This window comes from Arachis ipaensis, chromosome B10, assembly GCF_059453495.1.
Source record: "Arachis ipaensis isolate K30076 ecotype BB chromosome B10, ASM5945349v1, whole genome shotgun sequence".
In the NCBI taxonomy this organism is placed as follows: Eukaryota; Viridiplantae; Streptophyta; class Magnoliopsida; order Fabales; family Fabaceae; genus Arachis; species Arachis ipaensis.
The window spans coordinates 44739198-44764757 of NC_142435.1; the positions used below are offsets into that span (position 1 = coordinate 44739198).

A 25560-nucleotide genomic window follows, 5' to 3' on the forward strand; every position below is an offset into this window, starting at 1 on the left:
TAAAAATTGGAATGAGTTCCAATTGGGGATGGTCTCAAAGCTTCAACCATCACACAAGGCATAATTTTTGTATATGTTTACGCCCTTACATATGTACAATAGAAGGATTCATTAAATTTTTATATAAAAAAATTTTATATAATAAAAATAATTTTTTATGTTTATATAATTTAATTAATAAATTAAATTAAATTATATATATATATATATAATAATTAATTATAAAAATTAATTTTTGATATATAAATAACATTTTTGATCTATATATTTTGTGTTTCAAAAACCAAATTGAAACACAACCTTGATTACCAAATCGAAATTCAATACCACTAGAGTTTTTGGTTGGCTGCAAGAATGGAAGAGGAGGACCAAGCATTATTTATCCAAGAACCACAACACAGGCCAAGTGTCTCCACCATGGAAGCACAAGGAATTCCAGTCATAGACCTCTCCCCTGTAACATCAAGCAATCCTTCTCTTTCTTCCATTGACGCGCTGGTGAAGGAGATCGGAAGCGCGTGCAAGGAATGGGGATTCTTCCAAGTAACAAACCACGGTGTGCCTCTCTCTCTGAGGCGGAACCTTCTGGAAGCATCCAAGAACTTCTTTTCTCAGAGCTTGCAGGAAAAGAAGAAGGTTAGCAGAGATGAAAGTTCTCCGAGCGGTTACTATGACACTGAGCTCACAAGGAACGTTAGAGATTGGAAAGAAGTGTTTGATTTTCTTGCAAAAGAACCAACTTTCTTCCCTCTTACTGCAGATGAACTTGATGATCGAGTCACGCAGTTGAGTAATAAATCTCCTCAACATCCTTCTCACTTCAGGTATTCATTCATTCATTCTTTTCCGTTTTTGGATAAGCTTTGTGATTTTTGTTCCCCTCTTTTGAGTCCATTGACTATTTGACTTGATGATTCAGTTTGACCTCCGTTTCTTTAATTCTGTTTTTCGTTTTTCTCTGATGTTTCTGGAACGTTTTCATTCTTAATTCGAGTAAATTACTATGAAATTTTAAAATTTTAATAAATTTAACAAATGAACGAAATTAATTTTTTTATTCAGGAAAGATAATTTTTGCGTGACAAAGTAACAGAATGTTAATTTTGTTCTTGTAAAAATTTGTTAATTTAATTTTTTATGATAGAAATAATAATTTTTTATTTTTAATGAGTATGAAGTTAATTTCATTTATTTTAAGTAAATTTCTCAATATTATGAACTTTAATACGTAGTTTACTTTTTAAATTAAATCCAAATTCAAGAAAGGAATTGAGTTTTGTTAAAAATGAATGTTAATCAGAGATATAATCCAAGAGTATATTGAAGAGATGGAGAAGCTAGCCTTCAAATTGATGGAACTTATAGCTATGAGTTTAGGCCTTCAACCAAAGAGGCTTGAGGAATTCTTTATGAGAGGTCAAACCAGTCTTATTCGTCTCAACTATTATCCTCCATGCCCCTTCCCTCACATAGCTCTTGGAGTTGGTCCACACAAGGATGAAAGTGCCTTAACCATTCTTGCTCAAGATGAGGTTGAAGGACTTGAAGTGAAACATAAGACACATCAAGAGTGGGTTAGAGTGAAACCAACCCCAAATGATTATATCATCAACGTTGGTGATATTATTCAGGTACAACTTCTGCAGAATTTTAACTTTGGAATGTGATGTCCTATATATGTAGCTACATTATTTCTAATAGGAAATTATTTAAGAGTCGACATTTTTGTCTAGAATTATACGAGAATCTCACTGTTTATTTCAAACTGATAAATTTGGTTCTGAATGTGAGGTCTAGATTTTGTTTGTAATAGCGTTCAACGTCTATTCATATCGAGGTGTTGCCGTCTGAGTTTCTCGTGAGAAAGTGAAGGTGGTATTTATAAAGAACTCCGATACTTAAGTTAGTATGGATTTTTAGCAAGTTTTTAGTAGATTAGAATTCGAATTATACCTAAGGGGTCAAGATATTTATAAGTATAGATGTAATGTTAATAACTACATTTGAAGTAGTTTCACTTTTGATAGTGGTTTAGTTACTCTCCTTTTATAGAGAATTTACTAAGATCTCCTTTCCAGATGAATTGGAGAGATAGTAAAAATTAATTATTTATTTGAATTAGGGTGTATACTGTAATGACCCACATTTTTTAAAATCTAAATATTAATAAGTTATAATTTATTTTATTAATAAAATTTTTTTATTTTTAAAAATTATTTTATTAAAAATAATTAAATTAATTTTATAATTTAAATCGCTAACTCAGTAGCCTTAAAGCCGCACACCTAACCCCCTTTATTTAGTATTCTTGACACCTCATTAGTATATCATTGATTACCATTATCTTATCATCATCATCACTTGGCCGAAGCCTTTAAGGGAGCAAAAGAAAGAAAATTTGAAATGTGGCTTAATGCGCGTGCGCACGCATATATATATAATCATGAAACATGTTTTCTTTCATTAATTAGCCATGACATCTAATAAAGCTTTTACACCACAAATCTTCATTAATCATAATATTTACTTATGCCTTTCCATTCATTCATTCTTGTCACGGACAAGAAGGAGAAAGAAAGATCGAGAGAGAGAATATGAGCTTCCATGGAACCATGACTTCCAACATCAATTTTTTGAAAATCGTAGTTTTAATAAAAAATCTAATTCGATTAAAGTGTTTGTATCGTTCTCTTCTTCACGTTGACGGCACTTTTATTTAGGAGAAATCGATGGTAGAGTTGCTGTCCCTCCATGCAAAGTTTGGCCGAGAGAGTTTCAGGGGTGGAGTAGCCGATTCTAACGTTTTCTTCTTTAGAACCTTGATTAAAAAGTTTCTCTAGAGTTTCTGTTGTTTTGATTTCTTACGGATGTAGGGTTTGATAATTTTATAATAATTAAATGTGAATTCGATAAGTGAATGTTGGTTTGATTAATGTTTGAGTTTGATTATATGCTGAATTTTTGTTGTTTACTTGAGATTTTGGTTCGGCTATGTATGAACAGCCAATTTGGGTGTTTTGATTATTTTGGAGCTATTGTGATGTGGTATTTTGAGATAAATTTGACGAGGTTTGATGACTGTGAGATCAAATTAAAAGCTATGAAAAATTGGTTACCGAAACTGTTAAAAAACTAGTTAAAAAAATCAAATAATTTTGTTGAACTTTTGATGAGTTTGATTTGGTTCTTTGAAATATTCAAAACCTTCATGTTTTGACTATTTTGAGGCCAAAATATAATTAAGAAATAGTTTTGGGGCTGGATGTTAAATAAAAAAAGGTTTGTGAGTTAAAATAGAATTTTTAGAAGTTTAGTGATTAAAGTATAATTTCTAAAAAATTTGGGAGTCAAAATGAATTTTTAGAAGTTTTAAGGATTATAATAGCTGATTTTGAATTATTAAAGAAATGATTATGTTTTGAGTTTTATCGAGAAAAGTATTATGTTTGAATTTGATTTATCAAGAAAAGAGTTTGAAAAACGGTTTGGATGGGACTCGAGAAGGGTGATAAAATCCGAGTTTTAGTGGAGGTGCTATCAAAATTTTTAGAAGAATTCTGAGAAATTTTATTTTGGTTAATTTGGATGGAAATAATTATTTGATTTGATTTGAATTATTTAAGAAAAGAATGAATTATGTTTGAGTTTAAATGATTTGGTTTTGAAATGAGGCATTGTCGAGGGGTTTAACTAATAAATAGTTTTCCTCTTACTTTTGAAAAAAAGTTTAAATTCGAAAATGATTTTGAAGTTAGCTCGAGGAATATGAGAATGAATGAGACATGAATATGGCAATGAGGATTTGTAAATGAACGAGACGTGTGACCTCGGGTAAGAGGCAGTGGCGTTGTCCACTTGTTCTGGAAAAGAGATGAAGAAAAAGAATGATTAAAACTGAGTTTAAATTATGAAATTGAATGATGAGTATGTTTGTTTTTTCTCTGGATGTAAGGCTGACAGGGCACATATTCCCTCTAATGGTGACAGGACATATAATTCCTCTAATGGTGACAGGACACGTATTCCCTCTAATGGTATTAATACGCAGCAGAGAGACAGTGTCTGGATTAGCTATCGGACATATCGGGTTTGGCTATATAACCGACAAATGAGCTCATTAGCCGTAGGACTAGACATGCATCATACTTGTTTGTACATACTTCTCTGTGATATGTGTTTCTGTGATTGTGTGTGTGCTTCTTGACTTGTGATTTTCTCTGTATCTCTGATTTGTTAAAGTTGTTTGTATCATAAAATTTGTTGCTATTAGCCATCTGTTGAAGATTGTAAGTATTCTGTTATGGAATTCATATGTCACTTGGTGTCATATCTTCTTTCAATATTCTCATCGGAATTCTTTATTTCGGATTCCCTCCTTAAAATGTGATTTGATTATTTCTTTCAGCTACACCTTATCGTTTATGCATATCTTTGCCTGATTGTGATCCTATCTATTTACTTGAATATTTTCGAGTATTCATCCTTGACGTTACTTGTATTTTCTCATGAATCTAGCTTTTTTTGTAGAGTTCGAACTTATTTTATTGTATCAAATTTTGAAGACGAAAATTTTTGTAAGGTGGATAGAATGTAATGACCCACATTTTTGACCATCTAACTATAATTTATTTTATTGATTGAAATTCTTTATTTTTAAAAATTATTTTATTAAAAATAATTAAATTAATTTCATAACTTAAATCGCTAACTCAGTCGCTTTAAGACCGCGACACCCAACCCCTTTCATTTATTATTTTTGACACCTCATTAGAATATCATTAATTATCATTCTCTTATAATCATCATCACTTGGCTGAAGCCTTTAAGGGAGCAAAAGAAAGAAAATTAGAAACGTGTATATATATATATATATATATGCACAAATCCCTAAGGCTTTTAATTAGCCATGACTCCTAATAAGGCTTTTACACCACAAATCCTCGTTAATCATAATATTCACTTATCCCTTTTCATTTATTCATTTTTGTCACGGACATGGAGAAAGAAAGAGAGAGAGAAAGAGAGTATGTGAGCTTCCATGGAACCATGACTTCCAACTTCAATTTCTTATTATAACTCCAATAAAAAATTTAATCTAATTAAAGTGTTTACATCTTCTTCTTCATGTTGATGTCATTTTTGTTCGGGAGAAATTGATGGTGGAGTTGCTGTCCTTCCATGCAAAGTTTGGCCGAAGGAGCTCCGGAGGTGTAGTAGCCAATTTTGACGTTTTCTTCTTCAACAGTTCGATCAAAAAGCTTCTCTAAAGTTTCTATTGTTCTGATTTCATACAGAGATAGGCTTTGGTAATTTTATAATAATTAAATATAAATTTGATAAGTGAATATTGGTCTGATTGATTCTTGTTTGAGATTGATTAAGTTTATGTTTAATTTTTGTTAAATTATCGTTGTTTGCTTGAGATTTTGGTTTAGCTATGTATGAACATCCAGCTCGGGTGTTTTGACTATTTTGGAGCTGTTATGATATGGTATTTTGAGATAAATTTGATGAGGTTTGATGGTCGCGAAATTAAATTAAAAGCTGTGAAAAATCGGTTACCGAAACAACTAAAAACTAGTTAAAAAAGATCAAGTAATTTTGATGAACTTTTGATGAGTTTGATTTGGTTTTTTGAAAAGCACAAAACACTCATGTTTTGAATATTTTGTGGCCAAAATATAATTAAGAAAGAGTTTTGGGACAAGATGTTAAATAAAAGAAAGTTTGTGAGTTAAAATAAAATTTTTAGAAGTTTAGTGATTAAAGTGTAATTTCAAAAAAATTTGGACGTTAAAATGAATTTTCAAAAGTTTTAAGGATTATATTAACTGGTTTTGAATCATTAATGAAATGATTATGTTTTGAGTTTTATCGAGAAAAGTATTATGTTTGAATTTGATTTATCAAGAAAAGAGTTTGAAAAACGATTTGAAAAGTATTATGTCTAGAGGCCTTGTCGATGGGTTTAACTAATAAATAGTTTTCCTTTCTCTTTTGAAAAAAATTTTAAATTCAAAAACGGTTTGTTAAAGTTGTTTGTATTATAAGGTTTGTTGCTAATGGCCATCTGTTGAAGATTATAAGTATTCTGTTATGAAATTCTTGTGCACCAATGAATAAAATGAATGTAACTATCCATGCCGACCCTACTAAGAACTCCCAAATTCTTAACCCTCTATTTCCACCCCTTTTAGTTACAGGTACGAAGGTTTTATGCGGAGCTACAGGAGTATAGAAGATTATGTTTATGAGTTGAATTGTTAGAATTTATTTTTCCCTCGCCTTGTTAGTTAGAGCTTTATTCAGAGAGGTAGGTTTTATAATTACTTTTGTATATAATACTATAATGTATTATTAATATTAAGTATGTGAGTATGTGTTGTTATAGATTTATGCGTAAAGGCTCATACCTTATTATTTAATATATGAGATTCGTCGTAATACCTCGACTATCAGAGTGGCGCACCCGAAAAGCGTGACATTCAAATAATAAGGGTTTTACATACACAGTCCAGTCTAGTCCAAAGACCCGGCCCGGGCTCGAAGCGTTTTGGAAGATGATGGTCCGGACCCGAAGTGTCCCGGGACTGACCCGGAGAGAAAAAATGACACCTAGAAAGAGAGTGAAACTAGGAAAGACTCCAAATTTTTGGAAATGAGATAATAAAATTATTTATGATTTATTTTATTTATTCAAGAATATATTTTCTGAGATATTTATACCAATTAGGTATTTTCTTATTTATGATTTAAAGTTTTACTAATTTAAAAATAATGAGTATTTTATATGCTTTAATTTGAATAATTAGATTTTTAGCTCTATTTTATAATTTAAAGGAAATTAATTTGATTATTTCTAATTATTGAATTAGAGTAGAGTTTAAAATAAATTGTAAATTTATAATTAAATGATAATTTTATAGATATTATTGGATTCAAAATTAATTTTTAATTACTCTATTATCCCTTAATTTTATTAAAATTACCAAACTACCCTTATACCTAATTATTTTTACCAAAATCCTAATCCCCTAAATACACAACTTTAACCCTTGTTTTCCAAAATGTGCCACCACCTACATTCCCCTTTCTCTTCTCAATGTCTCTCTCACACACACACACACACACGAGGGAAAGAGAGCGGGAATCAGACAGAGGAAAAAAGGGAGAAGAGAGAACCAACGGAGAAGGGAGAAAGGAAGGGGAGAGCGTCTCCGGCGGAGGGGGAAGCTCGCCACCGTCACATCGTCGTCGTCCAGCCGCTAAGCCGTCGCCGCCATTCTGTCGAGCTCCCACTGCCACGTTGCTCAGGACCGCTGTCCCGGCACAGCCATCGTCCATCGCGCCGCACCACGCCACGTCCCTGTTGGGAACAGAGTCGCAAGGAGAGAGAGAGCTCGCGAGTGAGGGAGACGGTTGCGGGCTTGGAGACCGCCACTCCCAGTCAAATCCGTGAAGCCCGTCGCCGCCGCTGCTGTACCTGCGCCGCCGTTGTCCACATCGTGGAGTCAGACTCGCCGCCACCATGGAGGAGATCCAAGGAAGAAAGTGGGAGAGCGCGCACAGGGAAGGGAGACCGCCGCGCCTTCGTCGCCGTTTCTCGCTGCTTCTGCTGCCAGAAATCGCCATTGAAGTCCCATTTCCCTTGGTAAGTGTTATCGTCTCTGAAACCTTTGAAATTAATTTTCCGTCATAGCCTGTTAGAGTAACTGAGATGATGGTAATGTTGGGCTGAGTTGTGGTTCTTGCATGCTGAGTTTAGTAGTCGTGCATGCAACATCGAGCTGCCACGTCGTCAATGGAGTCGCCACCGTTCCATTTTCTCGGCTATTTGTAAGTTTGGTAAGCTGTTTCCTATTCCGAATTCTTTTAGTCATTGTTCTGTTATGTATTATTTCTAAGGTCCTTGCAACATTAATGCTTTAGGTTTGAGTTTCGGTTCTTAAGTGCGGTGATTAGAGTTGCTATAGTTGCGGCTGCCGTAGATTGTGCACTAAGAAAAGGTTTCTGTGATGCGTTTGGGTTACGGGTTCGCTTATCAAGGTAGGAGCTTTTTCAGAAAACTAAACTTTATAATTTGGAATTGTCATAAATGGATATTGATGTGAGAAATATACCTTTAGTGATTGTATAAGTTTTATGTATTGTTTGGGTGTCTTGAATAGATATGAATGTTTGTTTGACTGAATTATTATTTGATTTTGTAAACAAATGGTTCTTGAAGTATTTCTTTAAAGTTTTGAAAATGAGTTTAATCTGTTGAAAATTGATTTGATTTTGAATCGGTTTCTTTGAGATATGAAAATGATATGAATTTTTGGAATCAGCTTGATTTTGAAATGAATTGGTTTTGAACCCGTTGGTAAAGGTTGCGGAATCGTTTGGTTGGGACCCGAAAAGGGTGGCAAAGTCCAAGTTTTAGGGGAGGTGCTGCCGAAATTTCTATAAAATCTGAGACTTTGTTTGTTTGAACTATTATTTAGAAAATTATGAATTTAAGAATTATATTATTTCACTTGAATTATTTAAGAAAATAACGAATTATGTTTTAAATTGAATTATTGAAAGGAGAATTACAATTGAGCTTTATTTCCTAAAATAGTATTATATGTTGAGTGCAAGTCATTTAGAAAAGACTTATATTTTGAGGTTGATGTAAATGCGAAAAGGGGTTTATATTTTGAATTTGATTAAAGAATCACATTCGGAAGAGTCTTAGTGGATTAAAAGAAAATTGGACTTTAATTGAGTAACTCTGTTTGTGGCATTTTGGAAGAAGTCAGAGAATTAGTTTTAAAAATGAACTTGAAGGTGGTTTTGATTTGAATGAACTGATTTTGTTCTAAGTGATTCAGCTTTTAAAATTGTTTGGAACTTCTGATTCTTATTATTTGATTTTGATTCAAATTAGGAAAACAATGATTTTTAAGGATCTTTAATGAATTTAAGAAATGGAAATTTAGTAGATTCTCCCTCAAAATCTTGAGATTTTGTTGTGGTAATTAATTAATGACTCCTAAATTAAAGTGGATAAGCGAATGGTTTAAGAATGAAATGATTTTTGAGCTTGGTTTGGGAAAATTAGATTGTGTGGAAAAGAATGTTATAAAGAGAAAGGATTTTGGTTTCAAAGTATAGTGATTTGAGGAAAAAGTGATATATGGAATGAATGATGATTTAGTTGATGTGGATTGTTAAGGAGGAAGTGCGAAAATGATTATAAATGAATTGAAAGGATAATGAAAATGAGCTTGAATTCGATTGTAATATGCCTCCGGGTAAGATGCAGTGGTGTTATCCACTTGCTCCGGTTGAGAGTTTGAAACTTCGGGTAAGATGCAAGGGTGAAATTCTATTGCCGCTTGCTCCGGGTTGAGAACTATAACACCACCTAAGTAAGAGGCAGGGTGAAGCTGTCTCCTACTCCAGATACGTGGGTAAGATGCAAGAGTTGCGGTGTTGTCCCACTTGCTCCGTGTTTGGTGTTCTATCCAGGGTTAGCTACCGGACATGTCGGGTTTGGCTTTATAACCGACAGATGAGACTCGTCAGCCATAGGACAGGCATTCATCATATGAATCTATGTGACATTTTTGAGTGTGCATATTGTAATTGGTTTGCCTATATGAATAATTACGTTTAACTGCTAATTGTTCTACTTGATGTAACTGCTTTGATTGTGTTTGAATTTTCTTACTTGTGTTTATGACTAAAATTCAGTGGATTGTGGTGAATTGAATGTTGATTGAGTTGTTTGGGTCTAGGGCCATGATTAGTTTGTGTTTTTGGTTTAGTAATGTATGAAAAATCAAAATGGTTCAGCATAGACTTAATGAACCTATGCTTGGAATAGCTTGGTCATTCATACTGTCTAGAAAAACTTTTAATATTTGATACAAAAGAAAAAAGGTTTTGGATTTTTGAAGAATTAACGGATTTCTCTTTTAAAAATAATTTCGGATTTTTGAATGTAAATCCTTGGTTTTTGAAAAGATGCATAAGGCGGGCAACGATCACTATATATTGAAAACAGATTTATTTTACGTATCTTATTATAGCAATTCTCTAACCCTAGAGTGAGAACCAGCGAGGACAATGTTCTCACTCCCCTACAGATTTTTTTATTTTCAGGATATCGACGACGAAGTTCATAAGTTTATTACTTTTTTGTTTATTCTATGTATTGTGTTGTATTAGTTATGTTTTCCCTCGCCTTTAACTTTTCACATTTTGTGAGAGGGATATGATTTGTATTATGTAATGCTTGTAAGTTAATATTATGTATATGTATGTATGTGGTTGTAAGTGTGGATTTATGTTTTGTTATATATGGTCTTTGAAAAATACGATTTTAAGTTTTAAACAGGCTCCTATTTTAGTATTAAATATGTTAAGAGTCGTCGTAATACTCGAGCTATCAGAGTGGCACAGCCGTAAGCGTGACATTCAGGTAGTTAGGGTGTTACATTATGGTATTAGAGTAGTCGTTCCTGTAGAGTCTGAGGAATGGATCCACTATGTATCAATTGCATGCTCTGAGCGTCTGTCATGTAGTAGGTCTTGTTCGGATAACGAGAACTAGAGCTTTATGCACATGACGGTCTATTGATTAATGCCATTAGTTTTGCATTGCATAATTCCTAGGATTGAGTTTGGTCGGCTTAATAACTAGTGAATTATATATATGGAAGCACAAATGGGTTATCATAGATGATATACGAGTTACAGTTAACGCGAATCGCGGGTTTTAGGAACATTAGAAACTTTTTCTTGAGGTTACTCAGTTATGTGTCTTAAATTTTGTTGGAGTCATGTGATTTGTTCTTTCCTAGCCTATCTTGAAATTCTTGTTTGCTATTTCTTTGGTAAAGTAGTTTGATTTTTCAACCCTATTCCTCTGTTCATATGCATTCTTATTTGATCCTAATTGCATATGCCTGCTTGAAATCCTTGGTGTATCTGCCTTATTCTGATTAAATTTTTCTTCTTGATTCATGTATTCTTCGATATAATTCTAAACTTGTTTTGATGCAGTGTACCTTTTTAAGTTCTTTGTAAGAGTCCCTTTTAAAGAAATTGTGATTCAGTTCTTCTTTTATGTAACTATATTTACAACCATCTTTCAAATTTTTATGGAATTGCTTTTGATTCGATATACACTTCTCTACATAAAACTTTGAAAATCCCTGATACAGTTTAAAAACTATTTAATTCCAACACCTCGCCTGTTCTTTTACGAGTCTACGGAAATATACTTACTTTAAATGCAACTTGATTTTTCTAACGACTTTACTATTATTCTTATGCATATCTTTACTCGATTATGTACTTAGGTAATTTTTTCAAAATTCTTGAAAGAAAGGATTTTCGTCTTTATCCCAGTTGATCTTCGTTTGACAAACTTCACCTAAATTATTTTTAATTTAAATTTGGTTTAGCATAACACATTGTCTATGCAATTGTTGTTCTTTTGAAAATATTGGGCTCATATCCTTCCTTTTTTTGAACGGACCAATTCCTTTTTCTAAACTTTTCATTTCTATGAATGTCATACTTGGTCTTATTTTTAATTATTCTTTTACTTTTATGAACATCACCATTAGTCTTAGTTTTTCTTCTCTTGCGAATCTCATACTCATCCAAGTCACCTTGAATTTGTTTCAATCTAGTGCATCGTTTGCCCTCTTATTCGTCTTCCTTTAGTCAAAGGTTCTTTCTTGAAAATTCACTATTGATTGAGTTGTCTTTCCTTACGAGTTTTGTGTTCTTTTGGATCAATTGAAATCTTGTTTGATTTTTCATGCCTAGTGGATCTTGCTTGAACTCCCTTGATTTAAGGTCCTTTCTCGTATGGCCTGATTTCTTTTTTAAGTACATCTTAATATTCTTGAATGTTCCTATGAGATGGCGATTTCAACTATATTCTTGGAGTCTTGATGTGAACTTTTAAAACAAGTTTTGGATTCTCTTCTTAAGAAATCTTAAATCAATTTTCTTGCTTAATTGCATCCATAACCATTCTTTAAATTTGACAAAGTTGTTTTGAAGTTGGCATGCACTATTTTAAACGAAGTTTTGAAAAGCTTCCCTATTTAACAGATACCTGTCTGTTTACAACGCACCACTTATTTTTTTACTAACCTATAAGCAAATTGTACCTCGAAATTTCTTTTCTAAATGGAGTTGGAATATGAACTTTGAAAGTTTATGTACTTTAAAACTTGACCCCAGACTTTCATTTTTCTAACAAAATTTGATTTCCCTCCAACTTTGCCGCGATTCCATTGCACAACTTTATCTGATATAGTACCTAAATGTCTTTCGAGAATTGTGAGAAATTATTTTTGGCCATAACACAATTGACTTTCATTTTTTAAACTTTATTCTGTCTTTTACTTGGAAATTGTTTGGAAGAAATGTAATTTAATTTTCTTTTAATCATATTCAAGTTTTGATATATGTTTCTGTCATCCTTTTGCAAAATGCAGGTTGTGTACCTTTTCTTTTAGAGCATGAGGTGATCTTCTTTAAGTTTTTCATTCTTTATATTCAAATGTATTTGAAGGAGTTCTTAATCATAAATTTTTAAACCTTGCGAGCGTCATCATTGACTTTAGTTAATCTTCTTCGATGATTTCATACTTCTTTGACTCAGCTTGATTTTATTTCAAACTATCACATTGCTTTTCTTTTGTTGTTCCTACCGGTCTTCTCTGATTCATAGGTCATTCTTGAGCTTGTCAAAGTGATTTTTCTTTCTACTCTTCATTCCTTATACATTCTGGTACACAGGTAAGATGCAAGGGTTGTGGCATTATCCTACTTGCTACGTGTTTGGTGTTCTGTCCAGGGTTAGCTACCGGACATGTCGGGTTTGGCTTTATAACCGACGGATGAGACTTATCAGTTATAGGACAGCATTCATCATATGCATCTATGTGACATTATTTTGGGATGCATATTATAATTAGTTGCCTATGTGAATAATTATGTTTAATTGCTAATTACTCTACTTGATGTAACTGCTTTGATTGTGTTTGAACTTTTTTACTTGTGTTTGTGACTAAAATTGAGTGGAATGTGGTGAATTGGATGTTGATTGAGTTGTTTGGGCCTATGGCCGTGATTAGTTTGTATTTTTGGTTTATTAAAGTATGAAAAATCAAACTGGTTCAGCATAGACTTAATGAACCTATGCTTGGAATAGCTTGGTCATTCATATTGTCTAGGAAAACTTTTAATATTTGATACAAAAGGAAAAAGGTTTTGAATTTTTGAAGAATTAACGGATTTCTCTTTTAAAAAGAATTTCAGATTTTTGAATGTAAATCCTTGGTTTTTGAATAGATGCATAAGGTGGGAAAAAATCACTGTATAATTAAAATAGTTTCATTTTACGTATCTTATTATAGCAACTCTCTAACCCAATAGTGAGAACCAGCGAGAACGATATTCTCACTTCCCAACAAGTTTTTTTATTTTCAGGATATCGATTTGGAAGTATATTACTTTTCCATTTATTCTATGTATTGTGTTGTATTAGTTATGTTTTCTCTCGCCTTTAACTTTTCACATTTTGTGAGAGGGATATGATTTGTATTATGTAATGCTTGTAAGTTAATATTATATATATGTATGTATATGGTTGTAAGTATGGATTTATGTTTTGTTATATATGGTCTTTGAAAAATACAGTTTTAAGTTTTAAACAGGCTCCTATTTTAATATTAAATATGTTAATAGTCATCGTAATACCCGAGCTATCAGAGAGGCACAGCCGGAAGCGTAACATTCAGGTAATTAGGGTGTTACAGGTCAGGTCACCCGAACCCGGCCCAGTCATCATACAAAATTAGGGAAAATAGTGCCCACTGCCCAGGCCATTCAACGCATTCAATTCAGCCTTAGCCCTCAAGCTCCCTCAGCCATTCAGCCTCCCTCCTGCAATCCGTAATGCCCAGTCCCTAGTCCCCATGCTAACCCCTGACCTTGTCTTCTCTCCCGCTCCCAGTCTCTCAGCATGCATGACGCACTCCCAGCATGCACCATGCAATTGGACCCTCCTCCCCTCACGCATGCCGCCACCCTTTCTTTCTTAGCCTTCTCTGTCTCTAACCACCTACCGGCGAAGCTCCTCGTTTGACTGACGACGGTGATGACCGATGATTGATGTCCGATGATTGATGACCGATGGTGCTGCCCTGCTTCTCGGTGACGACTGACGCTTCTTTGCTCTGCCTGGTCATCTTCTTCTTCTTTTTCTCTGTTATTGCCCCGCCACTGCTCTGCTCTGCGAGTCCCGCCCCCTCTGCTCCACTCTCTGCTCCGGTCTTCTTCTTCTTCTTCTCTTTTGTGGTAAATAATTAATTTTATTATTTAATTAATATTCTAATTAGAAAATAGGTATTTTGATTATCAGAATTTGTGAATTTAGGGGTGTGGGTGTTGATTTTGATTATTAGAATTCTGATTAGGTGCGGGTGTTGATTTTTTATTATTAGAACTTTTGAATATTAGGGGTGTTGATTATTGTTCTATTTAGTTGATGTGTTTACTGATTTGTTCTAAATTATTACTTGTTTTTTTTCTGATTTGTTTAGTTGATTATTGTTCTATTTAGTTGATGTGTTTATTGTTTAGTTGATTATTGTCTGTTTTTCATGTTTTAGTTGATGTGTTCTTCATGTTTTATTACAAGGAACAAGTTGACAACATTAATGGCTATTAATGGATGATGGCTATTCTTTTGTCGAATTTAAGTATTATGAACATTAATATTTTATGTTATTAGTCATTATAAGACTATAAGTTAATGTTTTATGTATAGGATGTATAAGACTTTAGACTAATGCCTAATATTTTGTGTTATTTGTATTGACTTAAATATTTGGTGTTATTAGACAATATTAGTATTGATTGTGGTTATGCTTTAATTTTGGTGAATGGTTGGTTCTTGTTATATTTTTCTAAGTGAATTTTATCATGTCAAATAAAGGTTGAAGTCTTGAAAATTTGGATATTTTCACATGTTAGCTTACAAGAAGATATCAAGGTAATATGTTGTTTTGAACGGGCTGATTTTCACGCGGTATAATTGTGGCCCGAAGGTGTGTAGGTTTTTCTGAGTATAGGCCCGGTATATATTTTGGGCCGGGTCTGGGTCAAATCAAACCCAGATTCACCCAGCCCATGTACACCATTAATTTGAATAAAGAGGGTTGAGCCCATGTCGCCGTGTTTGACCTCTTATAAGGTCGGATTGGTGTTCGTCTGATTTATATCTGTAGATTCTTTATTCATTTTGGGTCTGGCTAGGTAATGGGTTAGGGTATGAATAGTGTCCCTTCTGAGGCTGAGCTTCAATAGTTCGGACTCAAGCATTCTCAAGTTGATCTTGATCTTTTGTGGCTTTTAGTTCATCACGTCGGGTATACTGCCTTTCTCGGAGTTAGGTTGGGTACTCGACGTGTTTTTTGAAAATGAAAACATTACGTCTTTTTGTAACCGTTAGCACGTCTTTTTAGTTACCTTGGTAACCGTGCGTGTCATTAAATGAAGGGTAAATTTATCATTTTCCCCTAGTGACTATATAAATATAATCATTTTTCTCTTTCCTGTTTTTCACTTTCACTCTTACAACTTTGCCTCTTCTATTCTCGAGACTTTCCTTCTTCCTCACCGTGACTCCATTTTTATGGATCTTCTTCCAAGATTTCTCTATCTTGGAATTTTGCTTCGAAGTTTCATTGTACGCTAGTTGAAGTCAGAAAAAAGAGTACAATAGGGAGCAAGGTTTGCTTTCTAGCTATAGTATCTCTTCATGTTGCATGCATGCATACCATGACCTAGGAAGCTCGTTTTCTTGTAGGTCAGACAGTTTGTAGTAATTTTCTAAAACTTCAAAGATCTTGTAAGGTCCTTTTCAGTTTGCGGCCATCTTTTTTTTGTCTGACCTTTGTACTCCGATGTCATTCCTGATTAGTATGAGATTATTTATGGTGAAATTTTGTCTAATGACTTTCTTGTCGTATCTCATGGACATCCTTTGTTTTAATGCGTCCTCCCATATTCGAAATTGCTCTTGGATTTTTGAGAGGAGGTCGAGCTCTTTCGTTTGAGCTTGGATGTTTCCCACTTCATTGTAGAACCTTACCCTTGAGCTTTCTTCGTTAACTTCAATAGGAATCATGGCTTCTATCCTATAAGCAAATCAGAACAGAGATTCTTCTATTGTGGAATTGGGAGTTGTCTAATATGCCCATAGAACTTGGGAGAGATCCTCAGTCTAGGCTCCTTTTACATCTTGTAGTCTTCTTTTGAGCCCTACAAATATGACTTTATTCACGGCTTCTGCTTGTCCATTGGTCTAAAGGTGCTCTATTGATGTGAATTGGTATTTAATCTTGAGGCTTGCCACCAGGCTTCTGAAGGTCAAATCGATGAACTGGGTCTTATTGTTCGTGGAGATGGAGTATAGGACTCCAAATCGGGTGACAATATTTTTGTAGAGAAATTTTTTACTTCTTTGGGCCGTGATGGATGCCAAAGGCTCTGCCTCAATCTACTTAGTAAAATAATCAATCCCGACTATGAGGTATTTCACCTATCCAGATACTTGAGGAAATGGTCCGAGCAGGTCCAAACTCCACTTTGCAAAAGGACACAGCGAGGTGAAGCTGATGAGCACTTCAAGTAGTGCCACATGGAAATTGGCATGCATTTGACAGGGTGAGAATTTTTTGACGAGGTTTGCCGCTTCCCTTTGCAAGGTTGGCAAAAAAAAATAGCTCGTAACACATTCTTAGCTAGTGACCGTGCTCCTAGACGATTTCTACAGATGTCACTATGGATTTCTTCAGTCTTGGAGGTTGGAACGCACTTCAGTAACGGTGTAGATACTCCTCTTCTATAGAGAACGTTGTTAACCAGAGTATAGCCCTGTACTTCCCTTATGAGTCTCCTTGCTTTCCTTTCTTCTTTAGGTATGATATCGAATTTTATATCCTCGATAATAGGAGTCATCCAACCTAAGTTTAGGTTGGAGATTGTTAAAGCGTCTGACTTGTCGACCTCTTTGGCCACTGAAGGTGCGTGGAGAGTTTTCTGGATCAGACTTTTGCTCCCTGATTTTGTGCTAGTCAGTTTGGAGAGGGCATCAACTTGGTAATTAAGCTCTCGAGTTATATGTCTAACTTCTATTTTCTGAAATTGTTTAGTTGTTCCATTGTATTCTCTAAGTACCTCTTCATGTTATGATCCTTGTCTTGGTAACTCCATTTATCTGAGAGGTTATCACTTGGGAGTCATTAAACACTATGATCTTTGATGCTGACGACTTCTTTCGCTAGCGTTAAGCTAGCAAGCATGGCTTTATATTCAACTTGGTTATTGGAGGCTGGACACTCGAATTTTAACAAAAGCTCTACCTGGGTTCCTTCCTCATTCTCAAGAATGATTCCTGTTTCAATACAAACTTTATTTGATGATCCATCTACATATAGTTGCCAAGCTGCAGGGCTTCCTTGTGGTTTGCTTGTGTATTCAGCTAAGAAGTCGGTCAAATATTAAGATTTGATGGCTATACGAGTTTCATACTTGAGGTCGAACTCGGATAATTTCACAGTCTCATTGTAGCATCCGAACTGCAATATCCTTCTTTTGGAAGAAATACTTTATAGGTTGGTTAGTTCGGACTCTGATGGTATGGGCTTGGAAGTAAGGTCAGAGTCTTCTAAAAGCTAGGATGAGGGCATAGGTAAATTTTTTTATTTTTTGATAGTTCAATTCTTCCCCTTGTAATGCCTTACTCGTGAAGTACACAGGTTGTTATCCGTCTTTATCTTCTTGGATGAGGGCAGAGGCGATGGCCTTATCTACTACGGCCAGATACATTACGAGTTCTTCTCTTTCTTCGGGTCATGTCAGGATAGGTGGCTGGATCAAGAATTTTTTAAAGTCTTGAAAGACTTCCTCACATCCTTGAATTTACTAGAATTGATATCCCTTTTTTAGTATTGAGAATAAAGGCAAGAATTTTAAAGATGATCCTGCTAAGTATCTGGACAAGGCTGTCAGTCTGCCATTTAGCTGCTGAACTTCCTTCAGACAAGTTAGACTTTTCATCTCTAATATTTTCTTGTATTTGTCCAGGTTGACTTTAATGCTCTTTTAGGTGAGCATGAATACCAAGAATTTCCTTGCTTCCACTGCGACGGTGCACTTTATGGGATTTAATCTCATCACGTGCTACCATATTGTGTTGAACACTTCTACTAAGTCAGATAGCAGACTGGTTTCTTCTCTTGTTTGGACAAGCATGTCGTTCATGTAGACTTCCATCAACTTTTTGAGGTGAGATGAAAACACAAAATTTTTTAACGTTGATACGTGGCTCTAACATTTTTCAACCCAAAGGGCATTACCACATAATAGTAATTCGCCCTGGGAGTAATGAAAGAGGTTTTCTCCTAATTTGACTTTGTATATTGGGATTTGATTATACTTCTATCCAGAAGCCGAATATATCAGAGCATCAATATTGGGGAGGGGATAAGGATCCTTGGGACAAGCTTTATTGAGGTCGGTCTAGTCGACACACATCCTCCAATTCCCGTTTTTTTTATTCACAGGTACTATGTTAGCAAGCCATAGCAGGTCTTTACTTCTCTTATGAGCCGGCCTTCTAACATTGCATGGACTTACTCTTCTACGACTTCTTCTCTTTTAAGGCTGAGCTTTCATCATTTCTGCTGGACATGCCATAAACCCGAGTAAACGGCATGCTTGTGGCTCATGAGGTCAGGGTGAATTCCAGGCATATCAGAATCTTTCCAAGAAAAGAGATCAAACTTTTCTTGCAGAAGCTTAATGGGGTCTTGTTTTAGCTATTCTTCCAAGTTAGCCCCTACGTTAGTTGTTTTTCTGATTTCATCCCCAATCTGGACTTCTTCAATCTTTACATTAGGTTAGGGTCTTAGTTTTTTCTCTCATTCGAACACCTCCGAGTTCTATGGTGTTGACCTATTTTCCTTTTATATACCCTCGTAGGTTTGAGCTTTGTGGTAGTAGGGGTGTAATCGGTTCGGTTTGGTTCGGTTTTGGACCAAAAATCAACCGAACCGACCTATTCGGTTCTACAATGTTGCTAACCGTTCGGTTTGTTACTTTTTGGACAACCGAACCGAACCAAACCGAACCAACAGCAGTTTGGTTCGGTCAGTTTTTTCGGTTTTTTAGACCTAATAATTAGAATTTAAATTACCATAAAATCATGTTTAAAATCGCCAATAAACTAGAATAACAAGAGTATATCACATCCAAATTAAATACGAATTCAATTTGACCCAATAATTAAAACATAAAACAAAGACATTTAAAAATGTCTAGCAAACAACAAAAATAAACACACTTTAAAACATACTAAAAACCGAAACAACCACTTTAAACTAAATAAAAATCAAACTGTCACCATGCTTAATCTGAATCCACACTAGACTCATCATCATCTTCCCTGGTTGATGCAATTTCTACAAAAACAATGAACAACAAAAATATTGTTTTCAGCAACAAATTCAGCATTCAAAACTTGTTCAAAAATATTGTTTTCAATATTTATGCAACAACAATAAATTATGAAACATATTAAATAACAAATTATGAAATAAGATAACAAATTATGAAACAAGATAACAAAATAATAATAATAATAATAATAATAATAATAATAATGTTTTAAGAATTCTTAGAAGTGAGAACAATGTAGAATATGTCATGTTACTTCTTAAACACATGTCAAACCTCCCAAACATGGTTGCCATATGTCATAACCTTCTCTATTCTATTAACCCGTGTCCACTCACAGCAACCTACACAAATTAACTTTCCTATACTATCCTTATAATCTTACCATACATACATATATATATATATATATTATCAAACACCACCTTAATTCTTTCACATCCATAACAAATTAATATACTAGCAATAAATTTGAGTGATTATTAGCATCATCAATCATGGAGTCAAGGAACAATTGAAGGAAGAAAGAGCCGAACAAACTGCAAAAGATCTTGAAAAAATTAACAAAGCTAGAAACCATGATCATGATGAACAACAACAAAAACCAGGTGTAATTGGTTCAGTGCTAAAGACTAGTAGTCATGCCTTAAAAAACCATATAAAATCACAGGTCCATGTAAAAACAAAGAAAAACATATTACCTTTACCTTATTTTTCCATTCCTAGAAAAATCCAAGAATTTAGTCATTACACTTAAAAATCCAAGAATTTATTCATCAACAATGAAGAAGGCAGGTACTAGATAAAAAGTATAAATTGAAGAGAGTTTTAAAGAAGTCACATCTGAAGCCTTATATTACTCGCTGTCAAGCAAAGCTAATTTGGTTTCATATCATTTTACATCACCATACGTTGTTATCATCACAACGTATAAATTGAAGAGAGTACAGAATTTTTTTTTTCTCATTGCTTTCTAATTCTCTACATCTAATGATCTAAGAACCAAATGGGTCGTTATAAACTTGGAGCTTGGTAGTTTCTAACGGCTCTATTTCACTCGTAGCAAAACACATTACAATAAAAGTAACAACAATAAAAATTCTGCAGGATGTAATTAGTTCATTTAATTGTTTTGGAAGTAAATTCTATAGGATAATCAACCATAAAAATTTGAAAATCAAATTCTAACCTCGGAGGAAGACATGGTTGACTTGCAGCTTGTAGGAGAGGGCTCGAATTGGACTGCTCGGTGACTGAAGTGCTCCTCGGCGACTGAAATGCTTCTCGGCGACGGACGGCTGCTCGGCGACAAACTGGACTGGAGTGCTGCTCGGCTTAGGTTGCGAAGGAGATGAATGGACGACTTCGAGCGACGATGGGTTACTTCTTTGATGGCGGACGACACTCTCTGGCTCCCTCAGGCTCTCCTTCTCTCCTGCATGGTGGTCAGAGGTGGAAGAATGGGAGATGGAAGTGAGTTGTGGGTGTGTCATGCTGGACTGCGCGTAAAAGGGGAAGAAGAAAGTTAGGGATTTGGCTTTTATACCTAGGTTAAGGGGCAGCTTAGTAAAAACAAGCACTACTAACAGTCACTCTTCGGTTCGGTTCGGTTTCAGTAAAGTCAACCGAAAATCGAACTGAACCGTTCGGTTTAGTTCGAAAAAAACAAAAAAAATCAGTTTTTTCGGTTTTTTATTCGGTTGTTACAAATTTCGGTTCGGTTCTGCGGTAATTTTCGGTCCGGTTCGGTAACTTACACCCCTATGTGGTAGCATCTTCTTGCTAGTTTTTGGCCTCTCTTTATAGTGGCTATTCCCTCATGAGTGGAAATTTCATGCAAAAGTGAAGGGTGGGAGCTACTGTAGCAAGTCGGTTTAGCGTTGTCCGACCTATCAGGGCATTGTAAGCCGATGCTATGTCGACCACTATGTAGTTTATACTCAAGGTCCTTGATTTTGTACCCTTTCCAAAGGTGGTGTAGAGAGAAATAAGCCCTAGAGGTCGGATTGAAGTATCTCCTAGACCGAAGACAGTATTTGGGTATGCTCTCAAGTCCTTTTTCTCTAGGGCCAACTTATCAAAAGCGGGTTTAAACAGGATGTCAGTCGAGCTTCTTTGGTCTACCAAAGTTTTGTGAAGGTTTTCTTTGGCAAGTATCGTTATGATCACGACGGGGTCGTCATGTCCAGGTGCTATCCCTTGGGTTGTGAAAGTGATGGTAGGTAGATCGAGCGTTTCAGCTTCCTTACCGACCTAGTAAACCTTTTTCAAATGTCTCTTGTGGGAGGATTTGGTTACTCCTCCTCCTCCTACAAATGTCTCTCAAGGATTCGTAGTGGCCGATCTCGCGAACCCTATCTTCTTCATCTCTTTTTCTCTTGCTCTGGTCATTCGACCTTTCTGCTAAATACCTATCTAACCGACATTTTCTAGCCAATTTTTTTTATCACATTTTTTAATCATAGCAATTAGTGGAATGGCCGTAGATTTTATGGTATTCGTAGTATTCCGACCGACTTCTAACTTTTTTATTTTTAATTGGTCTGGGAGGTGGGATCTTTTCTGTGTGGCAGATCTTTCTGTAGACGTCAACAAGAAAAACTCACAATGGGGTATAGTTGTGATACCTTCGAGTTTTGTCCGAGTTGTATTCTTTTTTTTTCTTGGGTTCTTTCTCTTTGTCTCGAGATTGATATTGATTGTGCTGCCTTGTGCAGGTTCTCTTAACCAAGCAGTTTCTTTCATATTGATGTACTTCTCTGCTCGCTCTTGTACTTCGTACAAAGAGGTCGGGTGTCTTTTTGATATGGACTCGAAGAAGGGACCTTCTCTAAGACCGTTAACTAGTCCCATGATGACTGCTTCGGTGGATAGGTTTTGAATCTCCAAGCACGCCTTATTGAATCTTTCTATATAAGTCCATAGAGATTCCCTGACTTCTTACTTTACTCCCAAGAGGCCTAGTGCATGCTTGACCTTATCATTTTGGATGCAAAATCGGGTGAGAAAATTTCTTGCCAACTTGTCGAAGCAGGTGATTGATCTAGGTGGTAGGCTATCGAACCATTTCATTGCTACCTTGGTTAACATAGTTGGGAAAGCTTTGCAGCAAGTTGCATCCGACGCATTTGCCAAATACATGCGGCTTTTAAAGTTGCTCAGATGATGTCTCGGGTTAGTGGTTCCATCATAAAGGTCCATGTTTGGGATTTTAAACTTTGTCCGCCAGAGATATTTCTTCTCAATCAGTTCGTGCTCTCCTACCCTCGAAGTCGGATTACAATTTCAAGAGTTTTTCTTCTAATTTCCTTTGCCGTCGTACCTCTCTTCTCAGGGCTCTTTCAGATTCTCGTTGTTGATCTAGCTTTTGCTCGAGCTGTTCTAGCCGAACTTGATGTCGTGGACAAGTCCCATGATTTCTGTGGAGTCTCTTAGCCCAGATCCCTCAGGTCGATGAACTTTCGAGCTAATCCTGTGTCCTTCCAAGTTTTTCGGATGCGCGTCTCTGGCAACACCTTTCCCTTTATCAATTCGGGGAGGTATGACTAATGCACGCTCATCGTTATATTGCTCTTCTTCTACGGCTTCAGAATTGGAAGTCGTGTGTCTATCTTCTGGAATATCATCTGCCATCGTGCGATGTTGAATACCAGGTCCCTGACAACGGCGCCAATGTTCCGAGGTTTACCTGAAATTGATGAATTTGGGTTTGAACGTGAGGTCTAGACTCCTTTTGTAATAGCATCTGACGTTTTCTGGTGTTGAGGTGCTGCCGTCCGAGTTCCTCATGAGACAGTGGTGGATGGTACCTGCAAGGGATTTCGATGCTTAAGTTAGCAAGAATTTTTAGCAGGTTTTAGTAGATTGGAATTCAAATTATACCTAAGGGTGTCAGAGTATTTATAAATGTAGATGTAGGGTCAATAACCACTTTTGAAGTAGTTCCACCTTTGATGGTGGGTTGGTTACTCTCCTTTTGTAAAGAGTTTGCTGAGATCTCCTTTTTAGATGAATTGGAGAGATAGTAGGGGTTAGTTTCTTATTTGAATAAGGAGCACTAAGCCCATGTCGCCGTGTATGACCTCTTATAATGTCGGGTTAGTGTCGATCTGATTTATATCTATAGATTGGACTTTATTCATTTTGGGTATGGCTAGATAATGTGTCAGGGTATGAACAATGCCCCCTGTTTGAGGCTGAGCTTCATTGGTTCAGACTCAAGCATTCCCAGTCGGTTTTGATCTTTTGTGGCTTTCAGTTCATCACGTCGGGTATATTGCCTTTCTCGGAGTTAGATTAAGTACTAGACGTGTTTTTTGAATCTGAAAATATTACGTCTTTTTGTAACCGTTCGCGCGTCTTTTTTGTTACCTTGCTAACCGTGCGTGTCATTAAATGAAGGGTAAATTTATCGTTTTACCCCTAATGACTATATAACCATAATCATTTTTCTCTTTCTTCTTTTTCGCTTTCACTCCTACAACTTTGCCTCTTCTTTTATCGAGACTTTCGTTCTTCCTCACCGTGACTCCATTTTTGCTGATCTTCTTCCAAGATTTCTCTATCTTGGGATTTTGCTTCGAAGTTTCATTGTACGCTAGTTGAAGTCGGAAAAAAGAGTACAACAGGGAGCAAGGTTCGATTTCTAGCTATAGTGTCTTTTCATGTTGCATGCGTGCCACGACCTAGGAAGCTCGTTTCCTTGTAGGTTGGACACTATGTAGTAACCTTTTTTTCCAAGACTTCAAGGATCTTGCATGGTCCTTTTCAGTTTACCGCCATCTTTCTTTCGCCCGATTTTTGTACTCTGATGTCATTCCTGATTAGTATGAGATCGTTTATGGTGAAATTTTGTCTAATGACTTTCTTGTTATATCTCGTGGACATCCTTTGTTTCAATGCTTCCTTCTTTAGCCGAACTTGCTCTTGGATTTTTGAGAGGAGGTCGAGCCCTTCCTTTTAAATCATAGCAATCATTTTTATAGATTTGATGGTATCTTTAATTTAGGAACGGAATATTTGTTAATCTAAACATTTTTGTCATGGCAGGAACTTAATTAAAAATTTTAAAATGATTCAGGAACTTAATTAAAAAAAAAAAGTATAAAGACTTAATTGAAAATTTTACAAAACTATAGGACCAACAGATAATTAAAGCTTTAATTAACAAGTAAATTTTGAGAGGATATTTTAATCATTTACTCTTTGAAAAGGAGAAAATTTGTTAAATAAGCTTAAATTTTTTAGGTACTATAAGAAGTAACTTTACTATTTTATTTTATCCAGAAAAAGTGTTTCTGGTAATATATTCTAATAGAGTAGTATTATTAGGCTTGTTAATATTGTGTTTGTTATTACTTGGTATGTGATTGGAGTATTTTATGCATGTAGGTTTGGAGCAACGATGCCTATGAGAGTGTGGAACACAGAGCAATAGTTAATTCAGAGAAGGAAAGGTTTTCCATTCCATACTTCTTCTTCCCTGCACATGACACTGAAGTGAAGCCATTGGAGGAGCTAATAAATGAGAAAAGTCCTTCAAAATATAGGCCATATAAATCCGGAAAGTTTCTTCTAAGCAGAATGAACAGCAATTTCAAGAAGCAAACAGAGGAGAATCTACAGATTCATTATTATAAGCTAGCTTAAAGATTTTAATAAGATTTCATCACTTGGACATAACTCTAGTATTAATGCTTGTTATGAAAATTAGACTGATCAGTAAATTACTCACCAGTAATGCCAAGTAGATAAAAAAAAAAAATTCTAAATTTGCATTATTTAATATTTATTAATAAACTGTTTTGACTAATTTTTTTTATTTTCTAAACATTATTGAATAATCACAAGACTAGTTCAAAAGTTCAATGATCTAATAGTGGTTCAATCATAGTTAAATCAAATATAATTAAATAATAATGAAATACTAAAATTGTGTAAAATACTTCTATATAAAATTATAAAATTTTAATTTGAAAAAAACCATAAATTTTTAGGGAGTTAAAATTATAAAGCAAATATCATAAACACCAACAA

General features: G+C 35.1%; 1 protein-coding gene across 5 annotated transcripts; it reads left to right on the forward strand.

The window, feature by feature from the left end:
- The first annotated feature begins 268 nt into the window (after nt 1–268).
- LOC107622467 (protein LATERAL BRANCHING OXIDOREDUCTASE 1) lies at nt 269–25188 on the forward strand. Of its 5 annotated transcripts, XM_088508078.1 has the most exons (4): nt 271–824; nt 1301–1631; nt 5151–5306; nt 6198–6390. In XM_088508078.1, the coding sequence occupies exons 1-3, from the start codon at nt 355–357 to the stop codon at nt 5265–5267; spliced, it is 918 nt and encodes a 305-aa protein (XP_088364204.1). In that variant the 5' UTR covers nt 271–354; the 3' UTR covers nt 5268–5306; nt 6198–6390. The 5 variants fall into 5 exon arrangements, with proteins under 5 accessions (XP_016179852.1, XP_088364204.1, XP_088364208.1 ...); XM_016324366.3 differs by lacking the exons at nt 5151–5306; nt 6198–6390 and adding an exon at nt 24916–25188 and having other exon boundaries at nt 269–824; XM_088508082.1 differs by lacking the exons at nt 5151–5306; nt 6198–6390 and adding an exon at nt 12796–12915.
- Nucleotides 25189–25560: the final 372 nt, after the last annotated feature.